Source organism: Schistocerca cancellata, chromosome 8 (genome assembly GCF_023864275.1).
Source record: "Schistocerca cancellata isolate TAMUIC-IGC-003103 chromosome 8, iqSchCanc2.1, whole genome shotgun sequence".
In the NCBI taxonomy this organism is placed as follows: Eukaryota; Metazoa; Arthropoda; class Insecta; order Orthoptera; family Acrididae; genus Schistocerca; species Schistocerca cancellata.
In genome coordinates this window covers 359877167-359893705 of record NC_064633.1, presented here as the reverse complement: position 1 = coordinate 359893705, position 16539 = coordinate 359877167, and the positions used below count along the sequence as shown (strand labels likewise).

Below are 16539 nucleotides of genomic sequence, written 5' to 3'. Positions count from 1 at the left end.
TACAAGTTCTTTTCATCGACCAACACAATGGACAAAACTTTAGTTATACCAGGAGACACCACGCTAACACACAGTAACGAAACCTCTCGCAGGAATCTCACTTTTAAGCTTCTATGGCATCTAACGCTTAAGGTCCAAAGTTGCGACGTTGTAGCGACTAGTACTGCCTGCAGGCAGGCACGACTAGACTCCGGTCTCCATGGCGATAGGAAAACAGCTTCAATATCTCATTTGATATCGATCCCTATAGTGTGTCAAGGCATATCAAAGCCTTGTTTAGGGCCCGAGCTATAGTAAATTCACTGAAAAGGGATTAAATTCTCCCATACTGTCATTAATTACCAAAATACTTCTCTCAGGTATCTTTCCAAAGGTGCGCATTGTATTGCGTTTGGTATGCATAAGCTTCGTAACACAACATTTTCCCACTGTTTAACTTATAAGTAGTTTGAAGTTTTAAGTTTCTACCTCGTACAAATAAATGCATAAAAATCCGATATTCAAACATGATACAGATTTATATGCTGCCCACTCAAAATTCCGTCGGGACAGGCCTCGGAAGCCCAACGGCGTCGACCGACCGCCGTATCCTCCTCTGCAAATAGGTGTCATTGGATCCGGAGCTACCGCTTCTGAGTCAAGTAGCTTCTCAGTTGCCCCCACAAGGGTTGAGTGCAGCCTGCTTGCCAACTGCGCTCAGCAGGCCTAGACGGTCTCCCATCCAAGTGGAGGTGAAGCCCGACAGCGCTTAACTTCAGCTACCTGTTGGGAACAGGTGTTAACACTGCGCCAAAGCCGTTGGCTCTACAATCTCTAAGCATGTCAAAAATCTGTTCTTAATTTTGATTATGGCTGGAGAAAAGTTTTTCTTGAAATAGGTGGCATTTTCGCATCCGACGAAGTTTGCTGCTTGAGAACTGGTAGGCATGCTTTGCGCAGGGGAAGTTGCAGCACAGGGTACACCAGCAATTTCTGACTGCCAATGGTGTACTGGTGACGGGAGCGCTCCAACACACTAGGAGTCAGATCTTGAATACTTACAATTGGATTATAGAAAGTCGTAAGAGTTTTCCGAAGAGTAAACAATCTTTGGCTGTTATATTCTTTGTTGTTCGAGCACGTATTTGTACTAGAATTCTTCTGCCAGTTTCTAGCCATGTTGAACGATGTTATGGTTCTGGGGATTGCTGGCCTTAAGCAAAGCAGAGCTCTTACCAAAAGTTGAGGGATAGTGAGAGACGCGGTGGATGCTTTCTGTTCATACATGAAGCCATGCTTCATACGCCGCCAAGAGTTTTTAAACTGATGATACAAACAAGACTCAGCTTACATAGCTGAATAGATGAAAGTATCAGAAAACTGTGAATAATGGAAGTGACTTCATTTGGAAGACACTTTCGCATCAATGATTTGTGGTTTAGTGACCTAAACTATTGGCTATGGGAACAGCGATTTAAAAGATGGAATGGTTTTGAACATTCTGCAACCTCTAACATAGGACTTATTCAAATATATTTACCGGTTTGTGTTAAAAATGAGCAATGCGATTCAGTGAACATAGTATTTGGACTATTACCACAACAAAAGTCTGGCACAAAGTAAAACTGTTTTACCCGAAACACCTAAATCATACATTAGGAAAAAACCAATAGCAGTTAATAACCTTAGATATTTACTAATTCAAAGCAAACAGAGGAAAGGGGGAATTAGAGTGACAACACTTTTGGCTAAACTGTGGGTGCAGAGAAGTTCAGTCATTTGTCCCTAGGTCCATATCTGTTGACCACTGAAAACCATTTCCTATACTGGTTTCTCTGCCATCTAGTTTCACTTGCACTGTCCAACATCTGTACTAAATACCACTTCAATTTGTGTTTTGTATGAACAGTTAAATTTCAACCATATTCTAGAAGTCTCAGAAACTTTTATCCACAACTTTCACGCCGTCCGCTGTTGATCAAATATTTTATCTGTACAAGTGCCACAGGTAACAATAACTGTTGGTACGCATGAGTACAAGGAACATTCCTGTGGTACTGGAAGTAATCTCTGAATGTGGAAGGCTGTTGGTATTAACATTTAACCAAGTAAAGAATAAGCGACTCTAAGGAGATTCCTGAGAGTTATATAATGGTGTCAAGTAGAGTAGCACTGTGTGTTCTGGCTAGAAAGTCGCTGATGTCAGCAGTTTTTGGCGCCAGATTTCCTGGAATCGCAATGTTAGCCGTATTTTATTTCCAGAATTCCTTTCGACCTCGCCCTCCCACAGCCCCAGGAACCCCATGGCAATTGCCAGACGGCCCGACGGCGTTGAGATCATCACTTAAAACCGCTGGCCACTGGGACTGGAGGAATGGGGAGGTGGGAGAGAATTCCAAGAAAATATGCTGCTGACATTGTGATTCTGGGAAAGGTGACATCTAAAAGTGCTGACATCAGCGATTTTCTAGCCAGAACCCAACGTGGTGCAATACTGTCATACCATTGCATTAGTGACATCAAGATTTTATACCGTAGCCGAATAAAAATCGTATTTAAAAGATTTGATGTCTGTGTCTTCCAAATTAATGAAGTTACAAGAACTTATTGCTGTTTGTTTGATGAGTCTCTGGTCGCTGTTCATATTAGAGAAAAAAGATTACAAATGTTGTTAATGAGTCAAAAATAATTTGAAGTGGAAAAGTTAGGCTCTATTATATACATCTATGTATAATGGAGATAGTTTGTCGTCACTTTCCTCAGACCTATTACGAAGTCCAGTGTGCACCTGTGTCATGCGAAGGACTGTGATGAGAATGTTTACAGTGCAATGCTGGGTTCGTGTTGTTATGAATGAAGGGAAGGGAGAGAGTGAAACCTGTTGCCAGCACATAGCCTACTGCTCTTAAACAGCACCAAAGGGCTTGCCGAGCTTAACATCCCTATCTTACAGAAGGGTCGCCATCAATAGTGTCACATGCACACACTCCACGACACACAGCAGAGCAATTTAGGATTTAATTCAGGACACAGGGGTAAAGACTGGAGACCTTGATCCGACCATATCTCATACACTTGTCGGTCACAAATGATAATTGTGGAAAGCTTCCATCACAAGGATTCGAAGTGGCTTACCTCTGACTTAACGCCACAATACAGTTGTGTATTAGCGACCTTGTCTGCAGAGGCGGCTGTTTGTGAAACTCATTCACGTTATTGATATGTGGATTAGTGAGATAAATTTAATGGCAGTGGGTACAGTGATTTAAGGACCGAAAAGGTTTTTAACATTCTGTATACCTCTAATGTAAGATTTATCCAAATGATACTATCGATCTGTGTTAAAAACGGATGTTAGTCACTGAACAGTGCTTTTGGACTATCACCACTATGAAATTCAGACAACAAATAAGACTGTTTTAGTTCAAACACATAAATCATATATCAATAAGAAATAAAAGCAGTTAATATAGATTGATATTCTCAAATTTTTAAAAAAGGATACGAAAGGGGGAATTGGAGCTAGAAAATTAAAGAATTAGGTTGTAGCGGCAGTGAGGGTCAGTCACCTGTTCTTAGACCTACAGTCTTGGAAGTCTCCTCTGTCCATTGGAAGTTATTTACTTTGCCGCTACTTCTATAATCTGTTTGGTACTTCACTGATCAACGTTTACAAAAAATATTTCTACAACCTGTATTTTTATGAACTGTTAATTTCAACTATATTTTAAAATTCGTATATTAAGTAATTTCAGAACCTTTTCCTACAACATTTAAATTGCCCACTGTTAGTGAAACATCTCTGCCCATACGTCACAGACAACGGCAGTTGTTATATAGAACGTGCATTCCATCGCTTAGAGCGGAAGGCTGTTAACAGGAAAATGCAGCCAAGCAAAGTTGCTGTATGGATGTATTCTGACGCAAAAAAATGCATACTCTTGTTTATGAAAAGTTCATGGCTGAATCTCGCTTATTAATATAGTTGTGATGACTTATTGCTGTTTGTTTCACGGGTCTGCTGGTCAATGTGGTGAAAAGTTCGGTAGCTCAAGGTTTGGTTTATCTTGTCGATTACTTACTTCTGATGAGAGATATGTGTGGCCTTATGGTTCTTGGAGTGATCATAAAAGCTTTATATATAAATAAATAGGAATACATTGTAAGCAATTAACAATGCCATTGTAAAACATAAATACAAAAAAATATAAACAACTTTTAAATTTCAATAATTAATATTGAAATATGAATAGATGAGAATCTAAGCATTTGAGATATAGTATTATAAACGAATGTTGAAAACTAAATGGACGGTTAAGGTACGAAATGGGAAAGTTCTTCACAGAATTTCTGATGAGATGAGCAAACGCTGACAACAAGAAGAGACAAGATGGTAGAATATTTGTTAACATATCATGGAATAATTTCCGTGCTACTAAAGGGAACTGTAGAGTGTAAAAACTGTAGGCGAATGTTCAGACTGGAATACACCCAATAATTAACTGACAATGTTAGGTGCACATGCTATTCTGAGGTTGGCACAGGAGTGGAATTCGTAGTTGACTGCATCAAACCGGTCAGTAGAGTGAGGGAGAAAAAAGGAAGGTTTTTTTAGTTGAATCAGTTACTGTTTGATTTCAAGATTGTGAAGTCGATATCTGAGGGTTAGACACGAGCACAGCATGAAGCGGCAGATTGTCTCTCGTTTTGTGTAAGAAGGATGTAAACTAAGATAACTATAACGAAAAAAGATTGACCTCTTAACACCTAAAAAGTTTGTTTATAGATAACATTATACCCAGAGCAGAAATTTGTAAAACTCAAATTATGGACACAGTGAAAAAAGTGAGAACAAAGAAGATTGATTCTAAGTTACAATCAAGGTAAGTACTAAATGATTTCATATGTGCATCTCATTTTCGTGAATTCTTGTGTTAACTGCATCAGGTGCGAAATAATGCAGTGAATATGTTTTGTAGTCATGAAAGTTTAGAGAGTGCAGTAGCTATACGTCTTACCTATACAGTTTCGAGGCCCAGCGCTGAAGGGCACGTAGGCGAAGGGGTGCCTGCCCTGCACCCTCTCTGGCAGGAAGTTGTCCGGGTCGAAGCGCTCCGGGTCCGGCCAGTGGTCGGGGTCGCGGTGAGTGTGCCGGATGTTGAGGGTTATCAGGCAGCCCTCAGGAATTTTGTAGCTACCTGTGCGACCAGAGAAGTGTGCAAGCAATACTTACTGTGTACTGCAGGTTTCACACCACTGTATTTAGACTAAAAAGGTTCTCCGAAAGTATAGATTTCGTTGGGGGCACAAGTTGTAGCTAGTATTTGCTTTTGAAATTGCTTAGTGTAGAATAGAGGCAACTATAATACACCAAACATTGAAAATACCAAGTATATGGCTCCGATTATCTTTACAGTTCTTTTGTACGTTTCTTGCTATAGATTAAATAATGTGGCGTGGACTATAGAACATAGCATTTCTTGTCCCGAAAATTTTTCTTAGTTCCTGGAAAACTTCTTGCACGTATTTAACGGAACTTTCCCTCTTGCAGCATACAGTAAAAAAGAAGGAAATAAAGTAAAGTGGAATACTGAAAACGTACCTAGTGCAAGAATAAGACAGCTACACAGTGAACTGAAATACATCGAAATTCCTGATTTAGTTACTGATTTAAAAACTTTTTAAGAAAGTTCTACATACTGCACAGGAACTGGCAAATAATAGTGAAAACGAATCATAAGCGCTACGATCAGAGATCAAAGCTGAAACAGGCATTACAACTAGAGGTCAATCTATTTCAAAAATCAAGACAGAGGACAAAAGTATTGTAAATCTGTCCAGATCTAAGAACTGCTTAACGAATTATTTTTAAATGTAAACAAATCAAACATTACTGTAGAAAGTTGCATACATAAGAAAAAGTTCTTTGATATTCAGAAATTTTAAGGTGCAGCTTTCAATAAATTTAACAAAACTACTGCAAAATATACAGAAAATGCTATGCAATCACTAAAAGTAAAATATCAGTAGGATGGGACGAAATATCAATAAAAATGTTAAAGGCATTCTCTAAAATAATTGTGTAGCCACTATTCACAGTAGTTAATCAATCCTTTGAAAAAGGATGTTTTCCAGATACCGTGTAGTATGCAATATTTAAACCACGAATAGAAAAAGGCAGAAGAGAGCATATGGCAAACCTTCGCCGAATCTCTCTTCTCCCATCACTATGAAAAATATTTGAAAAAGTTGTCACAATACGCATTATTTCGAAAGATCAGTATGGATTTCAGAAAGGCAAAGCACCTTATTGCTGTCAACCAGTTTGTAGATAAAATAAGCTCCTCTGTAGACAGCTCTCTGCATGCCACTGTAACTTTTTGTGATCTATCAAAGGCTTTGGATAGTGTGTACCACCGCTTGTTACTGTCTAAACTGGAGAAGTTACAGTTTATAATCATAGTATTAGAATGGAGTAGGTCCTACCCAACCAACCGAACACAAAGAGTGGTAGAAACATCATAGAGAGGAAATTACGCTTCACAATGCAAAAATATTTCACAAGGAGTATCCCAGGATTGTCTTCGGTCGCATTCAATTTATGTGTTACATAAATGACCTACCGCTTAGTACGGAGTGCCACTTATTTTATTTGAGGATGACAGAGCTGTAATCATTAAAATTAAGAGTACCGACCAAATTCGTCAAACGGTCACAATAGAAAATTAGGTACCTGGCTCAATTTAATTGGGTTAAAACTAAACATGGAAGAAACTCAGTCACTGTAGTTTAAAACAAAACGAACATAGTTAAATGGTGTTCAAATTCATCACAAAAACCAGAATTTGCAGGCATCTAGTTATATGAAATTTTAAGGAATACAATTAGGTAAAAATGTCTCATGGAGTTCACGTACACAGTACCTTGCAAATGAATTAAGTAGCCTAGCATATCCAATGATTATACTGCACAATACTATCAGCATGAAGATAAGGAAAATAGTATATCACAGGTACTACAAACCGTAGTAAGGTACAGAATTATATTTTGGGATAGCTCGAATTGTAAGTCTTGAATACCAAAACTTAAAAAAACAGTCTTTAGAGATACACACATTATAAAGCGAAGAAAACCATATCACCCACTCCTAAGAAATCTAAGAATATTAAGTGATCCCACACTGTATATCTATGAACTGATTTTCTTTGTGCAAAGTACCCCTGGTTTATTTGTAGCAAATGATTTTCAACATGTTAATGACCCAAGGAAAGAAAATAATTTTATGGTGGCCACCCACAACTAATACTTTACGCTCACACTCTGCAGTATATGTGTATAAATTTACAACAAAGTAAAGAGAAAAGATCTGCTCAGTATTTATCTGGAAACATTAAAAAATATTGTGTGAGAAACTGGTATAGATATGTTACTGTTCAGCCGGAGGGTTCATGAAGAACGATCTGAAAATTTGAGCAGGAGAGAACATGTACTTAGGATGTAATAATTTGTTGTTGTAAAAAATCATAAGTTGTGTGTTAATTATGTTTCTAGTACAGGATGTTATATTAATGATATTTTAAGAAAACTGTAAAAAGTATTTGTGTTTTGACGAATCTTCCGTACATTAAGCAATGGCTTGAAACAGTATGTTATGAGACAATAAACTTCTGTTCTGTTCTGTAGCTTGTGTGTCTTTTCTTTGTTTGCTGCACCTACACACTTAACGCAAGTAAATGAATGAGAAAAACTTGTGTCAGCCTCAAGAATTTAGCGTTAACCACAACAAAGTGAAACACTAACCTGAAAGTCAACGTTCCAGGTTCAAGTCCCTGTGTGACACTCAGTTCTAATCTGCCAGGAATTTTCATAACTGCATAAGTGTGCACATTGCGCCAAGAGTGCGACGGATTCAAGCTTTTTGCACCTGTCTGTTACTTGAGAGAATCATCAGTGAAACTGATATATATTATAGTGACGTTACTGCATAAAATACCTTTTCTCCATTCATCAATAATTCTATAAAATTTACATCATATATGGCCTCGAAAAGTGCGGCCGAGAATACAGCTCTGTGACATTATATCAGGGGAAACTTCCAAAAACACACAATATCCAGTACGACAGACACGTAACAGGAGGACTCGAAGTCCATCACTTACCACTAAGTCACCCACGCATTAACCCAGTAGACCATCTATAGGACAACATCGGTCTGTGTTATCGCTATGCGAGTACTTATCCACGCATCATACTGCAAGTGCAGAAGTACTTAAGCGACCGTGGCTTCGGATATCAGTGTTAGCTAACCACTCCTGACAGACAAGCGAGTCACTTCCTGCTTCTCTAGATGCTGTGGGGCTTGCAGCTGGCGATTACCATGAATGCTGGCTGGTGGTCATCGTGTAGTGATCAGTTGCACTACTGGTCAAAAGTTTTCGATCATGTTGATAAAAACTATATGAAGATAGTATCTGTTCCCAAAAGAACAGATACCATTGAAGACGGTGCAGCTTAACTAGAATGAAATGATAATTAAATCGAAACCCTTATCTGCAGACAGGTGTTGATATACATCAACGGGGACAGTTGAAAGTATGTGCCCCGACCGGACTCGAACCCGGGATCTCCTGCTTACATCGCAGAGGCTCTATCCATCTGAGCCATCGAGATGACAGAGGATTGTGCGAGTGCAGGGACGTATCCCTTGCACGCTTCCCGTGAGACCCACATTCCCAACTGTCCACAACCTACATTCGTAGTGCTCCTAATAGATATTTGCCCATTCACTCATTACTCGCGGCAGACTAAGCTGCCGAGTCCCGTAAGAGTCCGGGCAGAGCGTGTACATTCGCACAGAAGAAGGTCAGTGGTCAGGTAGCCTTTAACTATAAGAAGATAGTAGCTGTTCCCGAAAGAACAGGTATCATTGATGAACTACAGATTCTCTAGAATGAAATGATAATTAAATCGAAACCCCTAGCTGCAGACAGGTGTTGATATACATCAATGGGGACAGTTGAAAATGTGTGCACCGACCGGAGCATTACGAACGTAGGGTTGAAAACTGACGGCTGAAAGGTGTTTAATTTAGCATCGCCTATCGAACAGCCGAGTCCCGAAACCACCTCTAAAAAGATCTACATACAGAGATTTGTTGCTACTGTCTCACAAGAATAGCCTTCCTCATGCAGAGCTACAATTACAGCACTTTTTCAGTTACAGTCTCCTCTTAGTGTCTCATTAGGGGGTAATATGGTATGAACTTCATCACGTATACACACACTGCCAGATCGTATTGTAAACTAATGTGAACAGACAGCAGAAGGAATAACGCCTAGTCGAATGGAGCCGTCGGAGGTAAAGGCACGTCAATATTGTTGTGGATATTCGTCAACAGACGTCTGGGCAAACAACCACTCAAACACACTAATGAGGCGCTTAGCCTTTATATGTTTATATTTGTATTATTATCAAAATGGTGACTGATAGAATACCCAAAACGATATCCCTTTTTTAGCCGAAAACCGTATTTATGATAGTTGGTAGTAAACTTTTGACTGGTAGCGTAAGTGGCTCATCAGCAACGTGATAAACGATTTGTTATTTTTCTTATGTTGGTGTATTGAGAAGTACAGAAAGATAAAATTTAGGGTTCATGTACAGTTAAAATATGCCAAAGATAACTCTGAACACATGCTTGCACGAAAACGTACTGAGAACGGTGTCCATAGCATAAGAGTTCTTCATTGTCTATCACGCGCTATCAAAATCACGGATTACAAGAAATAAAAATTTAAGTGAGGCAGTCTCCGTACGTCGTGGATTCAAACGAAGTGGAAATCAGGTACGATGTGTTACACCCACCAATTTCAATGTCTTTCGTCGCTCGGCGGCCGATGGCAGGCACACTCGGGTACAGTCTCAGGGCTTCCTTGATGACCATCTCGAGGTACTTCATGTTGTTCAGATCTTGAGTAGTTGGACGTCTCTTAGGATCGTCTCGAAATATGTCATCCAGCTCAGCGAAGACTTTCTCCTATAGGCAGAGGGCAACATCAGTGACATCCGTTGCAGGGACGAACAGTTTGCACTCAACATTTCACACACACTGATACACAAGCATACACTGTCTCTCGATTGTTCTGTCTGTCTCTCTCCCACCCCCCTCCTTTCTCTCCGGCCTCCCCCCCCCCCCCCTCCACCACGCACACGTATGCAAAAACCAAACGCACAAAGAAACATGTTCACGAACTTTACATGTGCATCTACATCTACATGATTGTTAAGGCTTTCGTGGCCACTTGTTGACAAACTGCCTATTGGCTTCTGTCTCGGGTTCTTCGGCCGACGTTCATCTAATGATTTTTCTGACGTTGCGCCAGCACGAGTGGCTGGCATTGTCAAAGCTTCACCCTCCATTGCTGGTGGTGAGCTGGAGGCGAGCTCGCGGCCGCAGGCTATATGTACCTCGCGCGCCAACGTCCGAGGGCTTCTCCGCGGTCATTTCCGGAGCGTTTCTCCTCTTGCTACCTGCGACGGTCGTTCGCTGCAGTACGGGAAGCCAGGATCCGTTTACCTTAAGGCTTTCCTCTTTCTTGTTGAAACTGTTCGCGTGTTTTTGGATTTCTACAGCTTCTCTGAACAGGCGCGTGTGATAGTGCTTCTCTACAGACAGAACTTCCGTGTCGGCGAATTTTATTACGTGGTCGGTCTCATTCAGTGCGTGCTCTGCCACGGCCGATTTCTCCACCTGCCCCAACCTGCAATGTCGCTTATGCTCTTTCATCCTGGTGTTAATGGATCGTCCAGTCATTCCAACATAAACTTTTCCGCATGTGCAAGGTATACGGTATATTCCCGACATTGCAAGTGGGTCTCTTTTCTCCTTCGCCGATCTAAGACACTCTTTGATCTTCCTTGTCGGTTTGAAAATCGTCTTTACGCCGTGTTTGCGCAATATACGGCCGATTCTGTCCGTCACTCTGGGAATGTATGGCATAAAGGCCGTACCCGACATTTCTTTTTCTGGTTCCTTACTTCGCCGAGTGTTTGGCTCTGTTACACTTCTTGCTCCTCAGAACAGTTTCCAGGTGTTGCATTTCTCGTTTGAGGTGTTGAGGCTCACATATTCGTCCTGCTCTCGTTACGAGCGTACTAATCATGCCTCTTTTCTGGCTCGGGTGGTGGTTTGACAGTTTGTGCAGGTATCGGTCCGTGTGTGTCGGTTTTCGATACATGCTGTGTCCCAGGTTTTCGCCGTCCCTTGTGACCAGCACAATGGAATGACTGGACGATCCATTAACACCAGGATCAAAGAGCATAAGCGACATTGCAGGTTGGGGCAGGTGGAGAAATCGGCCGTGGCAGAGCACTCACTGAATGAGACCGACCACGTAATAAAATTCGCCGACACGGAAGTTCTGTCTGTGGAGAAGCACTATCACACGCGCCTGTTCAGAGAAGCTGTAGAAATCCAAAAACACGCGAACAGTTTCAACAAGGTAAACGGATCCTGGCTTCCCGTACTGCAGCGAACGACCGTCGCAGGTAGCAAGAGGAGAAACGCTCCGGAAATGACCGCGGAGAAGCCCTCGGACGTTGGCGCGCCAGGTACATATAGCCTGCGGCCGCGAGCTCGCCTCCAGTTCACCACCGGCAATGGAGGGTGAAGCTTTGACAATGCCAGCCACTCGTGATGGCGAAACGTCAGAAAAATCATTAGATGAACGTCGGCCGAAGAACCCGAGACAGAAGCCAATAGGCAGTTTTACATCTACATGGTTACTCTTCAATTCACACTTAATTGCCTGGCAGAGGGTTCATCGAACCATTTTCATACTACTTCTCTACCATTCCACTCTCGAATGGTGCGTGGGAAAAAGGAACAGCTAAATCTTTCCGTTCGAGCTCTGATTTCTCTTATTTTATTACAATGATAATTTCTCCCTACGTAGATGGGTGTCAAGAAAATATTTTCGCATTCGGAAGAGAAAGTGGTGATTGAAATTTCGTAAATAGATCTCGCCGCAAAGAAAACCGCCTTTGTTTCAGTGACTGCCACCCCAACTCGCGTATCATATCAGAGACACTCTCACCCCTATTGCACGATAACACGAAACGAGCTGCCCTTCTTTGCACTTATTCGATGTTCTCCGTCAATCCTACCTGGTAAGGATCCCATACCGCGCAGCAATATTCCAGCAGAGGACGGACAAGTGTAGTGTAGGCTGTCTCTTTAGTGGGTTTGTCGCATCTTCTAAGTGTTCTGCCAACAAAGCGCAGTCTGTGTTTCGCCTTCCCCACAATATTATCTATGTGGTCTTTCCAATTTAAGTTGCTCGTAATTGTAATTCCTAGGTATTTAGTCGAATTGACAGCCCTTAGATTTGAGCGATTTATCGTATACCCAAAATTTATCGGATTTCTTTTAGTACCCATTTGGATGACCTCGCACGTTTCTTTGTTTAGTACTAATTGCCACTTTTCGCACTTTAATTTGGTGTCCTATTGTTCCAGCAGTTTAACAATAGTAATTCCTTTTTGTTTCATCTTCCCTGCTCTATACAATGATTTCTATTAACACTCCCTGAGTCATCGATGAAAGTTGCCGCAAACGTGATTGAAAACCCGTGACAATTCTACTGTAAAACTAGCAATTGTGCTAATATTTGTGGTTGTACCAAATCTACAAGAAAATATAGGTAAGAATTTACACTCACTTGGATACCAGGATGATGTCCCAGCAGCATAAGAACCCATGACATGGCAACCGACGTCGTGTCGTGGCCCTTTAAAAAAAGGAATAAAAACTTAAATGGTTAAAAAATACTTTACACAATCAAATATGACTCGGGAGATAATTTCAGATATGTGGAACCGCTGTGCTCAGAAGTAGCACTCGAGCTTTGGACAACTAGTACCCACGGGTGGCAAGCACACAAATCATTGGAAACATATTGTATGACTTTGTATGACTGCTACTATTTTTAAACACATGAAAAGAAAAAATTTCAAAAAATAGAAAACTATTCATATGAGAAAAAGTACCACCACAGCTGTACCGAGAATGTACTTATTCTGTCACACCACTGGTTTCGGCCGCTCATTACCGCCATCCTCACCACTGCCAAAAGATTATTCGATTTCCTTGGCGCATTTACTGTGGGATCCTTGTTACCAAAATCCTGAGCTAGCTTTCATCAGGATTCTATACTCGACACATTGTTGTCTCCACTGTCATAGACTCCTTATGAAAGCTAGCCCAGGTTTTTTGGTAACAAGGACCACACAGTAAATGCGCCGAGGACATCAAATACTGTTTTGGCAGTGCTGGGGCCTGAGGATAGCGGTAACGTGAGGCCGAAACTAGTAGTGTGATAGAATAAATGCATTCCCAAGATACAGCTGTGATGGTACTTTTTCTCATATAGATCATCACTTGAAGTCCTTCATCCGTGCAGTAAGCCATAAAAAGAAAATTATTCAGTATCAATTATTGAAATCTAAGACACGTCATAATACAAATAGATCAGTTCCAACAGCGGAAATTGTGAGCAGCGTTTCTTTCAGTTAAAAGAATGGACTTGTATTTGAGAGATTTGCTTTTCAGTTCACAGGCTGACTTTCATATTTATTGTTTACCATTTCTGAGATTTCCTCAAATTACTTAGGGCTCCTAGACTACTAGATAGCTTCGCTAAATAACTTCGATTCAACTTTGAAATAACTTACTACATTCAGTAGTTGAGAGAAAAATGTGTGTAATGAATTGAAAACTCTGTACAAGACAGTTTAAGTGGTTTAAATGGCTCTGAGCACTACATGACTTAACTTCTGAGGTCATCAGTACCCTAGAACTTAAAACTACGTCAAACTAACTAACCTAAGGACATCACACACATCCATGCCCGAGGCAGGATTCGAACCTGCGACTATAGCGATCGCGCGGTTCCAGACTGTTGCGCCTAGAACCGCTCGGCCACCCAGGCCGGCTACAAGACAGTTAGCAACTTTTGTGAATGTCCCTGAAGTATCACTAGACTAGTACAGAATTTAAAGAGGATGTTGCATGCAATGAAGGGAAGCCTGTCTAAAGCGTTATACCACCGCAGCTTCTGGAGATGAGCAGAACGTTGTCATTCTTTGTCTGTTTCGATACATTAATATTTTGTGCTATAACATCCGCAAAATAACTAGTTTTTGAGACATATCTTCATTTAGCGTATCATTTCGTAATCGTTATGCGGAGGGTCCAAACCTAGTATTTATTTTTTCTATTATTTACCGTTTGTTTCAACTCTGGCAATGATGTGCGCACGTGAAGAACGCCTAATTACACCGTGGTATATGTCGACATTAAATTTCTTACGTTAGTCAATTCAGTGGCGAGTAAAAAGCAATAACATGCCATCTCCAATAGAACAAATTCTAGTGAAGTATGATGGAGTTCAAACCACCGTCAATCACCTAGAAAATGATGCTCGGTTAAGTTTGTTAATCCCAGCTTCACATTACATTTGTGCTACAATTAAACGATTTATAAAATAATTCAAATTAGCGAGTCAGGAACGAAACCGCCTATTAACACAGTTTTGTGGCAAATTTCTCCCTCCCTTTTCCTGACACCGGTCTTACGCTTGTTACATAACTATGAAAATCTGTAGGCACTAATTCAGTCACATAAAACCAGCGCCAGCGAGGAAACCTCTCTATAAACAAATGAAAATGTATTTTTGGGCATCTTCGTCTGCAGAATAAGATTTTCACTCTGTAGCGTAGCGTGCGCTGATATGAAACTTCCTGGCAGATTAAAACTGTGTGCTGGGCCAGACTCGAACTCGGGACCTTTGCCTTTCGCGGGCAACTGCTCTACCAAATGAGCTACCCAAGCACGACTCACGCGCCGTCCTCATAGCTTTACTTCTGCCAGTACCTCGTTTCCTACCTTCCAAACTTTACAGAAGCTCTCCTGCGAACCTTGCAGAACTAACACTCCTGAAAGAAAGGATATTGCGGAGACATGGCTTGGCCACAGCCTAGGGGATGTTTCCAGAATGAGATTTTCACTCTGCAGCGTAGTGTGCGCTGATATGAAACTTCCTGGCAGATTAAAACTGTGTGCCGGGCCGAGACTCGAACTCGTGACCTTTGCCTTTGGCGGGCAAATGCTCTACCAACTGAGCTACCCAAGCACGACTCACGCCCCGTCCTCACAGCTTTACTTCTGCCAGTACCTCGTCTCCTACCTTCCAAACTTTACAGAAGCTCTCTTGCGAACCTTGCAGAACTAGCTCTCCTGAAAGAAAGGATATTGCGGAGACATGGCTTAGCCACAGCCTGGGGGATGTTTCCAGAATTGCCAGTCAATGGTCGGTTTAGCCGGACCAGGAGAACCAATTCATTTGGAGTAAAGAGAGCTCACGCAACTACGGAGCCAACAACAGTTTGCACAGTGGCTTATTGACAGCTGGGTCCATGTCTTCGTGGGGACTGCGCCACACTCGAACCCTACCGTCAGCTCTTACCAATTGAAATCGGAACTCATCTGACCAGGTCACGGTTTCTGAGTCACCTAGTGTACGTCCGATATGATCACGAGCCTAGGAGAGACGATGCAGACGATGTCGTGCTGTTAGCAATGACATTCGCGTCGGCCGTCTGCTGCCATAGCCCATTAGCGCTAAATTTCACCGCACTGTGCAAACGGATATGATCGTCACACGTACCACATTGATTTCTGCGATTATTTCACGCAGTGTTGCTTGTCGGTCACCTTCGACAACTCTGCGCAAACGCCGCTGCTCTATGTCGTTAAGTGAAGGTCGTAAGCCACTGCGTTCAAAAATGGTTCAAATGGCTCTAAGAACTATGGGACTTAACATCTGAGGTCATCAGTCCCCTAGACTTAGATCTACTGAAACCTAACTAACCTAAGGACATCACACACATCCATGTCCGAGGCCGGATTCGAACCTGCGACCGTAGCAGCCGCACGGTTCCGTACTGCAACTGCGTTGACCGTGGTGAGAAGTAGTGCGTGTAATCTGATATTATTGGCACACTCTTAACTCCGTGAATCTCGGTATATTGGATTTCTAACTATTTCCGAATTGGAATGTTTCACGCGTGTAGCTGCCACTACCATTCCGCGTTTGAAGCCTGTTAATTTCCGTCGTGCGACCATAATCGCGTCGGACACCTTTTCAGATGAATCATCTGAGTACAAATGAGAGCTAGGCAGTGCACTTCCTTTTTATACCTTGTGTACGCGATACTACAGCCATTTGTATATGTGATGTCGCTATCCCTTGATTTAGCTACCTCACTGTACCCATTTTGATAATGCACGCAGGTCGATGTTTAGATTCTCGGTAGCTGTCTTCAGGTTTACAGGTTTTGCACTTAGTTACAAATGGAGATAAGCAGCTTACACGCGGTATTTGCGATAGGAAAGGAGTAATGACACATCATTTACAGAGAACGAAAAGTGTATAGGACCTGGTATCGAAACCTGTGGTCGCCTGATTTTATCTGCCTCCATTGTGACTTTATGGTGCCATA

The 16539-nt window shown here is 41.7% G+C and overlaps 2 protein-coding genes across 3 annotated transcripts in view; both read right to left on the bottom strand.

Annotated features, from left to right (window-relative positions):
* The window catches only part of LOC126095282 (cytochrome P450 4C1-like), a 355750-nt gene that overhangs the window by 117038 nt on the left and 222173 nt on the right, over positions 1 to 16539 (bottom strand). The gene's annotated exons all lie outside the window — the stretch shown is intronic.
* Positions 1 to 16539, bottom strand: part of LOC126095285 (cytochrome P450 4C1-like) — a 74959-nt gene that overhangs the window by 2612 nt on the left and 55808 nt on the right. For both annotated transcript variants that reach the window (XM_049910052.1, XM_049910053.1), the window contains 3 exons: positions 12699 to 12767; positions 9844 to 10015; positions 4998 to 5177 (listed from right to left, as the gene is read on the bottom strand). In XM_049910052.1, coding sequence (XP_049766009.1) covers positions 4998 to 5177; positions 9844 to 10015; positions 12699 to 12767 — 421 coding nt within the window. The remainder of the gene's footprint in view (positions 1 to 4997; positions 5178 to 9843; positions 10016 to 12698; positions 12768 to 16539) is intronic.